Raw genomic sequence first — 18,791 nt, 5'->3', positions numbered from 1 at the left:
TTTCCCTGAAGAAGAGAAAGAAAGACTGAAAAGGGGCAGGAGACACGGGAACAAGCTGTGCTGTTTATCTAAAGAACTACCATAGCACATTGAAGGAATGGTTCGCCCAAAAACCAAACTTCTGTCAACATTTATTCGCCCCAAACCCATATGACTTACTTTCAGAAGTGGAACACAAAAGGAATCATTTTTGGAAATGTCCGAGATGCTCTTTTCAATACAATGAATCAGACAATGACCAGGCTGCCAGGTTCCGAAATGTTCAGTAAAGTAGTCTCATGCTATACATTCAAAGTCTTCTACAGTGACTTTGTGCAATTCATAACATTGTTTACTGAAAATCTTTCCTCCACCGTAGCACTCAAATATCATTGTGCATGCACATATTTAAACTTTGCGTACCAAGCAATACGTGGACGTGCGAATGATATTTGAGAGCTTAGCCGAAAATGATTTTCAACGAATAATAAATAACGTCAGTGATGTTTATTTATTCCTCGCACAAAGCAGGCTTTACAAGATATAAGAATAAATCATTCTATGAATTTGATGGTGCTTTTCCATCATTTTAGAGCTTCAGAGCCCTTGGTCACTGTCTTTTATTGTATATGAAAGTTCATATTCGTCATTTTTCAAAACAACTTAAAGTACTTGTTATTTCCTGGTAATCTAATCCTTTGCTGTTTAGATCATAATTTTGACCATATGTGCTGGCGTGCCGTGCTTTATTAATACGCTACCTCGTTTTCCAATCTGTACGCTGGCTTGCCGTCTCCCGTTGCCGTTTTCTGCATAACAGGAATAATTTCCCAAATCGCCATCCTCCAGCGAATCAATGGTCAGTGTAATGGACACTTCTTGCTCACCCAGGTGCTCCCTGATGGTCCTGGCAAAAAGAGCAACACCATGAGCTACTTATCACAGATGGTCCAGGTAAAAAAACGATCGATACAGCCGGGGTGTTGTGGAATAAAAAGCAGTTTAATGAATTCATCTTTTGGGGATATATTTTAGACCGAGCAGCTTGTGGAGATTACAAATTTTGGAAGGACTTTTTTTTTTTGGGTTTGGTTGGCACTGAACAAATGGAGCTCTCATTTAATTATAGCAACATGCATCCACTCTCTTGTTTGTCCCGGCCGAAGCATTTGAAACTGAAATTTCATTTAAAAGATGCTGACATTGCTGCTGCATAACTGCATGTAAATGCAAATGCTTGGATGCATGCTGTACGATACATTTCCTCGTGTTATTAGGACGTATTCAGCACTGCTCTGATCTAGCTCCTTCAGACAGGGGAATTAATAACAGCGTGTCATCGCAGCGACCGCCCCTGCTAGATATAAATAGGCTCATATACAAGCTTGTGATATCAGTAATTGAAAATGTACTGTCTATATCTCAGTGAGCATTTAAAGCGCAGTCGCGTTTGGACTTAATATGCCATTTCACAGTGGGATCATTTTTAAAGCAACAGTTTTTTGAATGCTCTCTAAATTATACTTTGGTTATAAAGTAATAATATGATTATCAACAATAGTTGATGCTGTTGATTTAAAAAGAAAATGCCACGGTGTTGATTTATTAGCAGTGAATTAAGGGGGATTCAATCTGAACTGGGACCTGCTTGTGGGTCATATGGTGTGTTAAAGGGGAAATTTGGGTGATTTTTTACTCACCCAAATTACTTTAAACATGTTTAGAGGATATTTAGGTGATATCCGAGAGATTTCCAGGCCTACTCAGAGACACCATGGTGTAATTTTTTGGACCAAGGTCCAGAAAAGTACTAAAGACATTGTAAAATTGGTCCATCCGCACATAGTGGCTCAGTTGAATTTTTTGGAGCGACGAGAATGCTTTACGTGCGAATAACAAACCAAAAGACGGACTTTAATCGATATATTCTCGTCTGTCTGGTCAGTGTATGGCGTGCGTTCACGAGAGCATTTCTTCTTCGTCTTCTTGGACGAGAGCACTTTGACGCATGTGAGTCAAAGCACCGGAAATCTCTCGGATGTCACCTAAATATCTTAATTTGTGCTCCGAAGACTGCAGAAGTTCTCTAAACATGTTTAACGTCATCTGGGTGAGGAAAAAAATCACACAAAGTAGATTTTTGGGTGAACTTCCCCTTTAAGGTGGGTCGTTCAAAAACAGTTTCATTAATGACTAGCAATTTTGATATCTTACCAATACATATGTAGGTATTGCATTTAAAGGAACAGTTCATCCCAAAACGAAAATTCTTCATCATTTATTCACCTTCTTGTCGTTTCAAACCTGTATGACCTTCTTTCTTCCGCAGAACATAAAAGAAGATATTTTGAAAATGTTGGTAACCAAACAATTTTGGCTCCCATTGTCTTCCATTGTATGGACACAAAACCACTGAGACATTTCTCAAAATATCTTCTTTTGCATTCCACCCAAGAAAAAAGTGTCAGATTCAGGTTTTGATAAACTTGAGAGTAAATAAACACATTTTTGAGTGAACTATCCAGACATATTATATAACTTATATTTAATTTGTAAAATGGCCAGAAAAATTAACTATGGCCTTTTATTCATTGACTATAGGTAATGAATGCATTGTTTTACATAAAAAAAAAACATTTCTGTGGGTCTTGAGAATGAAAATTTGGAACATCTTGCTTTCAGTAATACAAAGACAACAGCAGTATTGCTATGGTGCATTTCCACCAAACAAAGTATCACCATGGTGCTTTTTGTTAGAAGTAAAATATGTCCTTTTTTCATATCCCAGTTAAATGTGCAGGGACGACTTTAAGTTATTTGAAGGCTTATTTTCCTGAAAACCTGTTTGTAAACTGTCATTATTTATGTAATTATATTGTTTGTTTGTTTGTGGTACAAATGACTAAATGACTACATTGATGATTATTGTGATTATTGTTTCCTACAAGTTTATTTTATGCCATAAGTAGGCCCAGGTGGAATCTACACACATTTGTTTTAACCTGCAGAATTCCACCCATGAATTCAAACATCATAACACAAGTCCAATTGAGCTATAATCACTTTCAGCTATTTTTCAGCAGTCCCTCTGTGTGAAGCTGCCCATGACTGAAAGGACTGAGAGAACTATTCCAGTTATTAGAGTTGACTCACAATGCCATTCATTAAGATTGAAGTTATCAAATCCCTCGCAGTAATTATACACGTGTGGTCCTCTTTCAATGCCATTTCAAAATCCATCTATCAACTAAGACGGCAATATAGAGAAACCTCTCTTACACACCCGCCAGAAAGTGAAAGATATGACTAACACTCTTTGAAATGCTGTAATGAGTCAGTTTTTCCATACTGTGATATGTACAGTATATTCATACAGAACTGTGTACTGTGCTGATATACTAATTTCTACCCAGCAAGACATCTTTGTCAAATAAGACAAGAAAAATCATGTCTTTACCAAATTTTGCTGATGGTTTCAGTATTGTTTTTTTTAAATGGTCGATTCTTTGATGTGTAACTTGCATGCAACCCTGTTTGTGCTCATGCATTCTCAGCTTTTCGGTATGATGTCTGTGTGATTTATTCATAATTCATTATTCTTTATCATTTGCTTTTACCATTGTGTTGTCTTACTTTATTTCACTCTCTCGAATGCGACTCTGGTCCATGTCCTCTATGAACTTCTCTCCTTTCATCCAGTAGACGAGCGGACTGATGTCGCCGCTGTAGCCAAAGAATGCTCGACACGTCAGGTTCAGCATGCTTCCTGAGAAAGGCAGACAGGTTTGCGATTACACATTGATACAAACATCTTTCATGTTCTTTGTGTGGTTTGTACGCTATCGTTCTTTGCCTGGGGCTGTTGCCTTCTGTAAGAAATTTCTGGGCTCATACTGTGCTTATGAAGCCAAAGATAATGACTAATTTCCTGCAATGGACACTAGGGGGCCTCCCTGTGGTCAATGGCAACTGACAAGCTTTCTCACAATGGCGTGTGCTGGAGGAAAGAAATTGGAAGGACAGAGAAAGTGTTTGTTCCATGTAGCATTATGTACTAGAATACTATTTCTTTCAGATATCATTGAATAATATGTAGCTATTCAAATTTCTTTAATATTTCTAATGAACTCTCTATAATCATCGCAATCTATTCAATCTAATCCTCTAAAGTAATTACCTGTGTATGGTGGAGCATGGATTATTCCTGAAATTTAATTCAAAAGTACAATGGAGAATCCCGGTTAGTCCTTTCCAGATCGAATTAACCAAATCTGTAGGCTATAAACTCTACGTGTGCATTTCAGATGCACATTGGCTTAAAGGAACAGTCCCAAAAATGAAAATGTCAAGAACCAAACCATTCTTGGTCACCATTGACAACCGTAGTCAAGGAAAATTGCTTTTTTAAACACGAAATAAAATATTTTGAAGCATCTAGGAAAGCTAATAATTCTGGGTCACTATTGACAACCATAGTAATTTTCCTACAATGGAAGTCAATGGTGGCCAAGAACTGTTTGGTTACAAGCATTCTTCCAAATATCTTTCTCTGGGTTCATCAGACCAACGGGATTTGACGCAACTTGAGGGCGAGAAAATTAGCACATCATATTTTTCTAGGGTGAACTGTCCCTTTAATAAGAATCTTAAGCGGTTTCAGACACGTCTTCATTTCTTTCTTTAGTTGCGGATGAGGTGACATTTCTGCCTAAATGTTGTGATGTTTGTCAAGTGTTTGACATTAATTAGGCATGTCTTTAGACTGCTAACGAATAGGGCCCAGCACCAGGGAAGATCTTGCTCGGGGCCCCCAAACAAACCAGAAATAGCGTCTGTCTCTCATCAGGATGCGAAATACATGTGGAGCATTTGATCAAAGAGACACTGAGATCATAATTCTATAAAACAGCACCATGCCCACATACTGTACTCAAGTCACAGAATTAAACAGAGGCAGGGTCTAACGTGTGCTAGTGTGACGTATGCTAATAAACACAAATGACATTTGTACAATGTTATGTAGTATGTATGTATGTAGTTATAAATCAGATTTGTAGACACGGTACAATGTTGTTTGTCCGTACACCTATTATAAATAAATGAAGACAGGCGGCGAATCTTTGAAAACAGTTGTGTTCTCAATGGACTAGAATAAATAAATCATATTTATTCAGCCAATAACCTGACCTGTCATCAGACCTGTAATGGATTAACCCTCCTCCAACTCACTCTCTCTGGACTGAATCTTGTCTCTTTACTATGCAGTTTTTCATATTATTTTAGTGGCACTTGCTAAGGCTGAGTTAGGTGTCACTATTGCTCATATTCAAGGTTAGAATACAAGATATATCTAAACTAAAGTAAAATCTAAAATCAGAGATCTGTGGGCAGTCTCTTTTGAGAACCTAGCAACCGTACAGCATCACGCTAACAACCACTCAGAAAGCATTAGCAATAGCACAGCAACGCCCTGGCATTCACTCAGAATAACCTAGAATTTAGGTGGTGACATTTGCACACTGTAGCACAATTTCTTCAGAAATATTGTTATTTTTTACAATCTTTTCAGGTAGCAATTCAGCTTGACCCACTTATTGTGACCACCGCATCAAGGCTTTTTAGATAATTTCTAAAGCCATGTTTCCATCCACCAATTTTAACGCTCATTTTAGAATATAGCATAAAATGTACAGAAACAAAGATGCACTTAAATTTTGAAAATGAGCATAAAGAATGTATGCGTTGATACATGAAGTTGATACATTTTCTTTTCGATAGGAAGAAAGGCGCATAAACCACGATGGAAACACATTTAATGTTAGGTTTGCTATTTATTTCGCCAGGCTTAAAAGTAACGTTCAGCATTCAGATTCTTATAATAACAAAATATAATTCATTATATTTATTTGCGAATTGTGATTGGTCTTTTCTTTCTTGTATGCATTCAACTGCTAGGACTACTGTAGTCATGTAATGTGTCTCGCACAGTGTCATTACAAGAGCAAATTTCATTTATTCAGATCCATAATCCCAAATCTTACCTTACTTAACACTGTAACACTATTTCTTTTTTGCCTTGTAAGCACTGGTATTTCCTTGGGGAAATGCAAATCTCTTTCTTCGTCTCCTCAAATTTCTGCAATTAATGCAGCACAAACTGTTTAATGTACATTTTCCGTTCCAGCTTTGCGCGCAGTTTTCGGTTGAATAACCATAAAAAGTAAGATTACAGTCACTTAAACACTAAAAAGAATGTTCAGCATCCAAAATAAAACAGTGGTTTTGTCATGGTAGCCTAATATTTGCATATAAATTGTAATGTTGTAATTCATGCTGAATTATGATCGGTCTGTTCCTGTTCTATTTACCCAACAAGTTTTAAACTTAAAAGAGGATGTCTTTGCATTACAGAAACATCAAACACAATACGAATCACGTGCTGTGTATCGTGACCTGAACAAAGTCTAAAGAGATCTGATGCAGCATATCATTTAAATAGAGTAAAAGCTCAAAACCTAAGCTTTTTCACAGTATTCTTTTGTTGCCTTGCAAGCACTATTGTTTTACTCCTGAAAACGTCTAGTTCCTCTGTTCCCTGTTGTCTTCAAAAGCTCGTTCTGCCTCCTAATCAGGGGATAACCCGCTACAAATATAGACTCATTTAGCAATTTCAATGCATCATTTAGATTTAGAAAATAGCTAGAAGCCGCAGATGTTTCATAATGTCGTCCACCAGAGGGAGCTCTGAGCCCTAACCAGCCATTTTGCTGTTTCCCCCTCAGTGTGTGTGTGAATGAAAGGCGTGCAAGTTTAGCGAGCTGTTTGCTCGCTCCATTTAGCGACACTGCGGAAACATTGACCGGGCATTCTCGTGAAGACGCTCGCGCGCACATACAAACACACTTTCCATGCCTAAGACATCGCGCATCCTTGAACGACTAGAGACTTAATACACCAACATTCTGACCTTCACTTAAAATTCAAGATTCTGCACTAAAAGACAGCTAAGGCCACTGAATCCCCTTTTTTCTTTTACCCCCTCCTCTAATTCATCTGCTGATTTGTTCCTCAGCAGTGCAACCCAATGGGGACATGTAAGACTTTAATTATCGGTAGGCCTATAGAATACGGCTTTGTGAACAGGTACTCCTCCGCAAATCCTTTCATACTCCTTGTCCTCCCCTCATCCTTTCTTTGTGATGTCATAATAGAGACCCAGCCTCGACACTCTCACACCGAGCCCGGGATGTTAAACGTGTGCGCGCTTGCAGTATTTGACACTAAAAGAGTGTGCAAATGATAAAGAAAAGACAATTAGAACTCTTTAATCCGTTTTTTGGAGCTCCCGGCACATTTGAATTGTAAAGGGAGATTTGCGAACAAAGAGAAAGTTTTCTATTATAAAACAGACTCGCAGAAATACGCACACAACTGTTCTAGATAAGTAGGATGTTAAAATGGTCTTCCAATACAAAAGCAGGCGCGCACACACAAGATGCTGACAGAAATGTCCCCATCCCCCCTCACACTGAATTTCTCCAGAGAATATTTCAATCTCCAAAATAAATCCGAATCCAGATATATCAGCATGTCAGCAGACCCTTAAGTATTCAACCAGCCGCCTCTATTCTTCCCTCTCAGCATTCTCTCTCTCTCCTGTCTGTTTCCAAAGCTGACAGTGGGTTCAAACCTGCTCGGACCCCTGAGAGATCATGTGTGGTGTTGGTTAATCTCAGCCACAATTTCACAACGATACGTGGTCACAGTACAAGGAAGACTAATTGAGGTGGGCAGGAGTTTAAATCACATTTTAATGGAATTTTCATCAGGCGAAACGGACCCCCATTTACACCTGGGCGTTGCGTGCGTTTCAAATGACAGAATAGTTTATTGACGGGCATATCTGGTATCCCATATGCATCAGGACGGATTAATGCTGCGTTCCAGACACCTCGGATTTAGGACGTTGTCCACCTCAAACCTGGAAATACCGACTGGATTTAAAACCATTAAAAGTGTTTAGTAACATTACAACATGAATGTTATCAAAGATTGAATAACATTAAAACATTTCAACTATTTATTAACTATAAAAGAGGGCCCTTCCAGGAATGATTTCCGAAATATCCTAAATCCGAGGTGTCTGGAACGCAGCATAACTATCGTAACTATTTGACAAGGTGGCTAATTTGTATGAATTTATACAAGCTCGTTGGTGCATTTTAGTAAAATCAGCTTTTGCAACATGATGGTTCATTTTAGGGGTTGTTTTTTCTAATAATCATATTACTTTGTTTTTGTATGACTCACATCGCATTAATTGATACGACTAGGCCACATTCTTACAATCACAAATTCCTGTTAAATCAGACTGGAAATGCAATGCGTTCTCGAGTACCCCTAACGTTTTGATCAGTTTACAGAAGTATTTAACACTGTCCATTTGTAAGCCAATGATTCAAAATTATTGTTTACAGTAGATCCATAAAAGTGTGGTATTGGAACAACAGTGAATAAATAGATAAGCTATTTCTTTATACTTGAATTTGATAGATCTGTTCTCTAATTCCCTCCTCGTCTTCAGTTTCAACTTCATAAGAGCCAGCCATGAGGGATTGTCTAGTCAAATCCCCCAATGTACTGATAAAAAAGTTTGGATATCTGACAAATTGAACAAAGATGGACATAAATGAGGTATTTCTGGACTGCAAATCTGATTTGGTGAGATTATTCCTTGGTTGGGGCTCCAGTTTATAGAAAATGACAGTTGTGTTTGTAACTTTCAACAGTTTCAAGATGCTTGACCGTGAATGACTATGTTTGACACGTTTGTGTACGCATGTGTTTAATACTGCCTTTTAAATGTATGCGAGTATGAGTCTGTTAACAGATTGGCAGGTGGTTTGCAAATGGTTTAAAGGTACGGCTCAAGCTAAACCTCAATAAAAGAAGAAAGACAGGGTGGTGTTGAATGTCAGATGAAAGGATTTCCTCCTGCTAAAGCAAGGACAGAAAGGACGGAGATCAAACATTTTACAGGGATGCAGAAGATATACAGTCAAAGGTTAAGCATCAAAGAAGAGTGTAGAGATAGATACAAGTAGGTGATAGAGGGAGCACAGAGAAAGTGAATGAAATGTCACTTTTTTGTTGTGTCTTTGCGAAAACGTTGGCTGTCTTATATATCCTACATTTCGTTACACTGTACTTGTATATGTGTAATGACAATAAAGTTGAATCTAATCTAATATATGGCTCAAACATCGGCCATTTCTGGGTCATTTTGCGGCCGTAAACGTCTCCAAATTGCGATTTCTGTCATGAGATCACTGTTCTCGAAGCAAACTTAATTATTCTTCAATTATAAGGATGTGGCCCAAAGTTATCATAGTTTACTAAAATTAAAGCTATTAGAACATTTATGTTAAGAAAAATATGTATTGACAAAAAAGAATTACTAAATGAAAATGAAAAATATGAATTTTACTGAAAATAAATCAAAACTAAACTGAAACTCAAATAAAAATAAATAAACTTACTGTATATAAGAACATAACAATAAACATACAGCCATGGAAAAGATTAAGAGACCTTTACACATTTTAATTTCTAGATGTATCGAGGCCCTTTCAGTCCGGTGTCTGTTGAAATACAACAAAATCAAACCTCAGAAGTGAAGTCATCCAATGTGAAACACACCGAGACCATGACAAGACACATGAAAGCTAATATAATTTTATTTAATTTTTTTCTAAATACTTGTACTGTGAAAAGTGAATATGAACTTGTGTTCTTTGCTGTATTTAAGGTCAGAACAAATACCGAGCATCTTTTCTGTATTTTGTCCCATACCCACATGTAGCAAATTTAGAAAAAATGTTTTGTTGAATGTTGACATGATCTGTAAATTTGACCTCAGCTCTATAAATCATATAAATTAAATAAAAAAAGAAACAAAAATTAGAACTATAAATATAAAAATAAAAGACAATTCAAAATATGAAAAAAGTTTAAAACTATAATAACTCTGCTGTGACAAAAATAGTAGCGGGCATGTCACAAGTTGTCACAAGCAGCAATTCATCGTTAGGCCCATTCACAATCATTCCACGTTTTTAAACTAAAGTATACGAGCAACGACTATTTTCTGTGGTAATGAACATTGCACTATTAATGCTGTCGATTGAGCTTCATTTGTACTGAACCTGAAACATTCCTTTAAAGGGCATGTTATAAACCGCCCGTGCATGAAAGGTCATGATGACTCTAACAGGCACATGTGCTTGATTGGATCGTGCCCTTGTGGACCCAGAATGTAGGACAAAGAACTCTATAGTGAATACTTTAGAATAAAGAAAAAGACAGTCTGTTCTTATTAAGTCTAGTCATTCCTCTACTGCTCTTTCTCTCAAATTGAACTGAACATTTTAATGTAACTTGGATGGACTGATCAAAAATGTGAATCGGCTAATTAAGAACTTGCTGCTCATTGGCTGCTACAATCTCTCATTTGCCTGCTGCGCATTACATAGCAAAGTTTAATAAACAAGATTAGATTTGAATGAACAGGAAATGGCATAAAAAATTAATCATTTAATCCACAGCCGTGGCCCGATAGCTGAAAATGGGCTTGTAGACCGCAAATATCTGGTTCTAGGCTATTTAGCACAAAATCCTAACAACGGAAACGCAGCTTTTTTGCACGCCAACTGTTTTTGTTCTGTTCCTTTAAAGATATCAGTGTCCAATCTTACCCAATAATAAATTGAGATGTTTATTAAGAGAAATGCCCTCTTCTCGATGGTTGCTTAGCAACAACTGTATTATTTTGGGCAAGGGTGATTAATATTAAGAAGTGTTCTCTGAATACCTCTGCACAAATCCTCCCCACTTCTCTGTTAATGCATTTGTTTGTGTGAGTTTGTGTGTGCTTCTCTGTTAATGTGTGTGTGCGTTTGTTTGTGTGTGTGCCATCTGTGTGCTCTTCCTGTGGAGGAAGAAAAGCAAAGATATACAGTGAATACATTTCAATTGTTATTTTCGGTTCAGTAAAAAAACAGTTGACCCAAAAATGAAGATTCTGAAAATCTTTTATTCTCCCTCATGTTGTTCCAAACTCACTCTCATCAGTTCAATTCAGATCAATGTACTCAATACAGTTTAGATTTGATGTAGAAATGTGATCTCAGTCCAGCATGTGTTGCAATTCTATTAGTTCATCTTGAATGGCAACGGCACAGACACAAAGAGACAGGACTAGAAAGGTCACAATATTTCGTTTTCATGTAGAATGGGAGTCAGCTCCCCCCTTTTATCTCCTATTTAATCTCTCTAGATTCCCCCTCTTTTCTTCGTTTATCTATCTATCTATCTATCTATCTATCTATCTATCTATCTATCTATCTATCTATCTATCTATCTATCTATCTATCTATCTATCTATCTATCTATCTATCTATCTATCTATCTATCTATCTATCTATCTATCTATCTATCTATCTATCTATCTATCTATCTATCTATCTATCTATCTATCTATCTAGCTCTCTCTCTCTCTCTCTCTCTCTCTCTCTCTCTCTCTCTCTCTCTCTCTCTCTCCCTCTCCCTCGCTCTCGCTCTTGCTCTCTCTGCACCCTTCACTCATCGAGCCATCATCCAATCCTTTCATATCATCTGTTCCACATCTACGGCCGAGAGCATGAAAAATGATTTCGAAAGCTCATCTCTCATAATAAACATGTTTATAGCCAAGTAATGACCATATGCATCATACATATCACATAGTATTACACATTAGCATCAAAATGCTGGAAATAACTAGTATAAGAACAGCAATATCTTCTTACCTGCTATACTTATGAAACTGTGTGTGTAAGTTTGTGTGTGTGTGTGTGTCTGTATCGGCGCGTGTCCAATAAGATTTCTGCAGGAAGTCTTCAGCCAGAAGTGATTCCTCTCTGAAAAGTCCTTAAAGCATTAAGAATTCCTCCACCAGCTCAGAATTCTACCTCCCTTTCCCACAACCTCGTTCATTTTTTAATGCTATCCTTTCCTTCAGAATTGCTCTTGCTAATTTCCATCTGTCTAATTTCTTTCATTAAATGTCACCTGCAACCCACACCTTTACGCCGCACATTTCACATTTAGATGAACAATGAACTGCCTCTCTAGAACAAAAGGACACCCTTTTTGTACATATAGTTAATAGTTCATTTAAATGATTAGTGACTTTCTCATCATCAGTTGATCTCTCTTAATTCCCTGCTCATTTGACATTGCCTTATCCTTCTGATATATTTAGGGTCAAATTAACAAGAAAACGCATTTATATAATAATGACTTAATTAATAAACTATTAATTAATAAAATAATAATTTTCCCCCAGATTATAAACTAGTTAAAGGAGTAAAAAAGCTAATAATAATACCATATTTCTTTACCATAAACCATTTGTGGGGTCAATATAAACCCACAAATTAAATCATTGCTAAAATAACACATAACAGGAGGGTTAAAACTACTTTGATTTGTTATTTTTTGTTAAATTCATTGATTGCTACTTTATGTTTGTTTTGCACTCTGTACATTATTTCACTTGTTGAAGGTGCGCTCGGTAACTTTGTAAATAGTACTTTTGAGAAATGTGTTTAAATTTATGTACACTTACATTTTCCATGCTGTTTTACATTCCCTTGGTAGCACGTTCATTTCACCGAATAAATCATGACAGTGCAAATTATACTTTTTGGCAACTGAAAACTTTTGCAAGACGCAGCCTCAATTTATCTCGGTAACCCCATTGGACATTTTTAATAAATAAATGATTTGAGCTGACTGCGAATAGTGCATTTTTATTAATAAAATAAATATTTGTATCCAACCTGACCATTTATTTTTTTACTCATCACGCTGCAAACACCTATGCTACACATTTGCGTTACGCTAAAAGCACACTAGATTGAAATGAAATTGAAAAAAATAATTACAAAGCATACATTTGCAACACAGCATAGCTCAACTTCACTCGCTTGTATTAGCTCACACGCAAAACACATGCAGACACACACACGCAGGATCTCCGCCTCAAAATGACTAATCATGTGGTCAATGTGTGTCTCCAGTCGATGAACGGTGTCCTGCTCTTTTTCTGCTCATTCTGAAGGCAGAACATGTCACAATATGCTCCAATCTGCTCTTGTTCCAACATGCCTGCATCCAATGTCTCGGCCAAACAAACAGACGCGCCTCCATCCACCGCATACACACGCACGGTTCACTTCAATACACACACTAATAGACTGTTGCACATGCGCAGACGAGCGTCACTATCCGCTACGTATATAAAGGCATGTTGCATGTGCTTGGTTTAACACACACAGTGACTTCCAACAGAGCGCCCAGCAAATATTTCTGCACCATATGGAGCCACTATTGTTGGAGAGAACAGCAGATAATAAGCATAGAGGATTTGCATTTATTTGAATGACTTCTATTCAGAGCGCAAACAACATAGCATCATAATGCTGACTAGAGCAGCTATCTATCTAGCAGGGGAACTCCTCTCAGTTGGTGTGTGTGTGGTGACACACACAGAAATAATGTTGCCGAGCTATAACAGTGTGTGGCATGAGCTTAAGCATTCTTGATGAGTTTCTTTTAGTAACAGTTTGACGTCTTTTCAATAACAGATTAGAATAATCTGTTGAAATTTGTGTTTTTTTCTGTGTGTGTGTGATTGTGTAAGCAGTCACAAAATGTCTCCTGCATGTAAACAGAATTACTTAAAACACATATGTTTGGAATGCTCACTGCCTACTGCACAAGTACATGCCACATGCGGCATACTGTTTCTTTTTCAAAGTAAGAGTATGCGGTATGAAATGATAAATGTTTCAAGCTGCGACGATATTGTCACTACGTGAGAGGGGAATTGGTGAATTGAGAATGAAAAATGATGTGTCATTTATTTATATGCACTGTCTGAGTTTCGGTACAAAATTTGAGCTGACTGCAATTTGCGATACAGGCCATGTTATAACACTGATCTCCATCATTTGATCTGATTTAGGGCTGATGAATCGCATCCAGAATAAAAGTTTGTGTTTACATAATATTATGTCTGTGAACTGGGCATTTTAATTTTGTATTTATAAACACATACAAATGTATATTTACCAATAGCTTAAATTATTTATAATTTTTTTTAAATCGTATATTTTCTCAAATATAGCATGTATGTGTATGTGTTTATAAATACAAATTGAATATGCACAGTACACATATTATGTAAACACAAACTTTTATTCTGGATGCGATTTATCGGGATGAATCGTTTGACAGCACTTGATCCGATGTACAGTAACATTTACTGCAGGTCATATATTGTTTAGCAGCAGCTTTTTCATGTGTTCAAAAATGTTTAATAATGTTCCTAAGGCCCACAGGGTTGATTTTTTGTAATGGTGCATTCTATAATAAACCTCATTTGTGCAGAAAAGAGGAAACAGCTGTGCTGCCATCAGCCAATCAGTGATGATTTTTTGTGACTTCAAAGTGATTCTTATGTAGGATTTACGACTTATGTAACTACAAAATACAAAATACCAGAGTAGAAACAGACAAGTTTCAAATACATTTCTCACACCAGCTAAGAAATCATCATTTGAATGAACAGGAATTTTATGCTTTCTCCAGTTATTCATACTTTCATGTATCACCTGGGGTATTCCATTCACATGAAAAATATACACATACTATGCCCAGCATACACACTGCACAAAGCTCTCTAAAACAGCCGGTAATATGGAATTCAGAAAAAACACACACAAACAAACAGAAGCCGGTCTTACCGAGCTGAACGTCCATGGTGAGAAGCTTGTTTTCAGAAGGGAACAGAATCCTGGGGGGCTCTTCAGTCAGAGGAGCTGAAACACACACACACAGCGTTATTTTTACTAAGTGCCATCAAGCACTTCTGATGAGGCACACACGCGGTCCCCTCGCTGCCCACGCGCTCATGATTGGATGAGTAAACTCTAGCATCTCGCCATCAACATCTCAGCGAGAATTGTCCTGGTCTCCCTAGTGTTCTCGTTTCAGTTCTTTCTCTCCTCTTGACTTTTTTTCTCTATCCATCAATCCCCCCATCCCCCTCACCAGAGCTTCCTCTCTCCATGTGGGCATGATGCACTAAATTCCAGCTCATTTCCTTTGAGTCAGAGGTGTGTATTTCTCTCTCTCTGGTGAGTTATGCTGACTGTGTTTGTTAGTTGGCTTTCCTCGAGCACGTCGCTCAAGGTAATACAACATGCATGGCGTTACCGTGTGTGCATGCGTGCGTTTGTATTTGGCTTTAAATAAGTCTCAATACTCAAGTATGTATATTTGTATATTTGCGTGTGTGGCACAAGATTGGCCACGAGCGTGTGTGTGATGCGGTGGGGGTGCGCTTAATAGACAGCGAGCTGGTGGAAGTTTAAGCCGCGCGATCGCTCATCCAAAATCCAATTTTCACTCGGCGGAGAAAAGCGCGCTGGCCCCTCCTGACGGATTATTCCGGGTGACTGACGGATAGCAAACAGCAAATTAATGAATTACGCTTCCGGAATATACACATCACGCTGCTGACCCATGCCACACTTTTGCCCGTTAAGGTTGTAAGGGAAAACAACACTCTTGTACTGAAGAATGCTCACAGTGCCACTTGTTTGCTTTGATTTATGCTTGTTTTAAGCAATGAGTTTTTTGGTAGAATGTGAGGGTTTTTAATGAGCTTGTCAAGACTGTATCTATCGTAACATGTTTTAAACACAGCTTGGGTCTCAGACGTGCTGAGAACGGGAGAAAACCAGAGGAAAAGAGATAGAGAGAGAGGATGAGTCACCAAACAAGTTGCTGGCTGTCTGGGAGAACAATTACAAAGCTAATCCAAGCAGTGAGAAATGGAGTGGGTCATTTTTTTGTTAATTTATGGTTTAATATATTGGGTATTTTTGCTTTTTTGCTTCGAGCAGATGCTCCCATGTCACAGGGTGCTTGTAACACGAAGAACTGACAAGTTATTAAGAAATGTTCTAGGTGTTTCTTTATGGAGGTTTCTGTGAGGGTTAAGACATCATTTTTTATTTCACTAATCACAGGAATTCAAACAAAACATTTCTTAGGAATGATTCTGTTTTAATGGAAATAATTTTTCATACCACTGTTCTTTTTAATTAAAACAAACACTTTTACCTTCAACTGAAAAAGTGAGTTTCTAATGACATCATCCTCCTGGAAGTAACATTACACGCTTAAAAAAGGTGCTTGAAATTTTTCAAAGCGATGCCATAGAAGAACTATTTTTGCTTCCACAAAGAAACATTCAGCCAAAGGTTCTTTAAAGAACCATATCTTTCTTACTTTTAATGATCTGAAGAACCTCTTTTACCTCAAAGAACCTTTTGTTAAACAGCTCTTCAGATGTTTAAGGTTCTTTATGGAATCAAAAGGAACCTTTTGAAACACCTTTTTTTAAGAGTGTATTTTCTTTTTTACTTAATTTTTAATAGCAAACAGCAACACGGATATAAAGCACGAATGTGAAAACCCAGCTCTCTTCTTTTTTGTGATTTGCTGTCAAATGTAAAGTACATTCTACGAAAATTGAATCTCGATATCTTTAATATTGACTGAATAAGGCAAGAATAAGGCAACTCAATAATAAATCATAGTGAAATGAAAGAGTTGGTAAGAGTTTAGGAAAAAATTTAATGGTAGTCAATGGTGCCAAAAACAACTTGCTAAAGTAAAAACTTGCTTTCCTAAATTCATAAAAAAAACATTTCGGTGTTTAACGGAAAAAAACAAATTTTATTTCCCACTATAGTAGTCAATGGTGCCCCAGAAGTTTGCTAACAGTTGCTTACATTCTTCCAAATATCTTCCTTTGTGTTAAACCGGACAAAGACATTAATGGAAAAAATTTGCTCAGCTATATATTTTTTTAAGATATACTTTCTACAATTACAACACAGACAAACTAATTGATATAACATGAAAATTTTATCAAAAGTTGGTAAAAAAAAAATTTTTGCTAAAAAGCTCACACTCAAACAAAACTGCTACTCATTAAAGTAAAAGTGGCTCAGCTATAAAAAATAAAATATATATACTGTCTACAATTACAACGCAGACTAACACATTTTTCCTTTAAACATTACAGAGCTCAAAAGGTACTATATAACCGTAACTGAGCATCATGTAACTGGTCTTCAAACCATTAGCAGTGACAAAACACCCTCAATATAAAGATGCTGCCGCCTCTATGTCTAAAAAGGAGAAAGACTGTGAGGGAGAGAGATGAAGAGCGAGAGATGGAGTGGTAATGTGGGTTGGCTCAGTAGCAAGGGATGCGTGTGACGGAGGAATGGTGTGATGCAGAAGAGGGGAGAAATAAAGAAGAGCTCAGGCCGGCACGGTGGGGAAACTAGTTAGACACAGCAGGGAATGAGGGAGAAAAAACCCTAGAATCTCTCCTCTTTTAAATTCCTCCATGCTCTTTTTCTGTGTTATCGTGCACACACACACACACAAGCATCAAGTAGTTTTCTGTGTGAGATGAGTTCACAGAGTTTGAGTCTGATATATTGACAGACTGCGAGTAGGAGAGGTGTGATAGCACTCGCTCCCTCTGAGGTTCACAACTCACACATACGCACCCACACAGACACATATACATGGCAACAAACACACGTAAGCATGCACATTCAACGTCTCCCACAAACACACGCACGTACAGTACCCCCAAAAAGCATTTGGACACTTGAGTCACATCTAAAAATGTATGAATGGCTCTGCGTTAGCAAACCCGTTTCCGAGCTGGCAGTCCAACCTGAAGTGGCATCTGACTTTCTGAGTTGAATGCAGCATCAATCTTCAAAGGCACCTGTGTGAATGTGAAGCAAACTGACTTCGTAGTGTATTCTTAAAAAAGGAAAGTTTTGATTTCGTAATTCAATGGATACGTTTTAATAACTGGGACTTTTTGTGTACTCTTCCATATCCTAAAATTCTTTTTTCACATTAAACATAAAATGACAGCTTCAGTCACCATTACTTTCATTGTATAGAAAAAGAGCAGCATCAACATTCTTTAAAGTTCTACTCTTCAGTTTCATATCCGTGGAACAACGTGAGGGTGAATAACAACAACAGAATGTGGAATTCAAATTCAGTCATCACTCACCCTCATGGCACACAAAAGTTTTGAAGAATGTTTCATTGGGTTTGTGTCTGTACAATAGTGAATGGGGACCGCCGTTGGGTCTTCTGCAGAACAAACTAAAAAAATATTTTGAAGAATGTCGGTAACCGAACAATGGTGGTACTCGTTTACTTCTATTGTGTGGACACAAAACCAATGCGAGTCAATGGGTAACGATGTTGTTTGGTTACCAACATTATTCAAAATATCTTCTTTTGTCTTCTGCAGAAGTAAGTCATACAGGTTTGACATGACAAGAGGGTGAATAAATGATGACAGAATTTTCACTTTTGGGTGAAATATCCCTTTTAGTGTCCAAATACCTTTTGGGATCTCATTTGGGCTGCATAATTATTCAGATGCAAACCCACTTTCTCTAGGATGTACGCATTCTTCATCTCTCTCTGTCATAGTCCGTATTGCATAACTCTTTGCAGCCGGGCCGGTGCACAGTGCAGGGTAAATAATTAATGTGCCCCCCTGACTACTGTAACACTACTTTTCCATAACAGATGAACCCAAACCAGGGGCGCAGCTAATCAAAAGCATGCACCTTAAATGTCCATCG

General features: G+C 37.5%; 1 protein-coding gene across 1 annotated transcript in view; it reads right to left on the bottom strand.

Annotated features, from left to right (window-relative positions):
• Positions 1–18,791, bottom strand: part of il1rapl1a (interleukin 1 receptor accessory protein-like 1a) — a 68,182-nt gene that overhangs the window by 7,177 nt on the left and 42,214 nt on the right. The window contains exons 6-8 of the mRNA XM_079463520.1: positions 14,829–14,903; positions 3,613–3,745; positions 741–886 (exon numbers count right to left, since the gene is read on the bottom strand). Of these exons, the coding sequence (XP_079319646.1) occupies positions 741–886; positions 3,613–3,745; positions 14,829–14,903 (354 nt within the window). The remainder of the gene's footprint in view (positions 1–740; positions 887–3,612; positions 3,746–14,828; positions 14,904–18,791) is intronic.

Source organism: Barbatula barbatula, assembly GCF_947034865.1.
Source record: "Barbatula barbatula genome assembly, chromosome: 9".
NCBI lineage: Eukaryota > Metazoa > Chordata > Actinopteri > Cypriniformes > Nemacheilidae > Barbatula > Barbatula barbatula.
The sequence above is the reverse complement of the archived record's forward strand: the minus strand, read 5'-3'. Positions and strand labels throughout refer to the sequence as shown.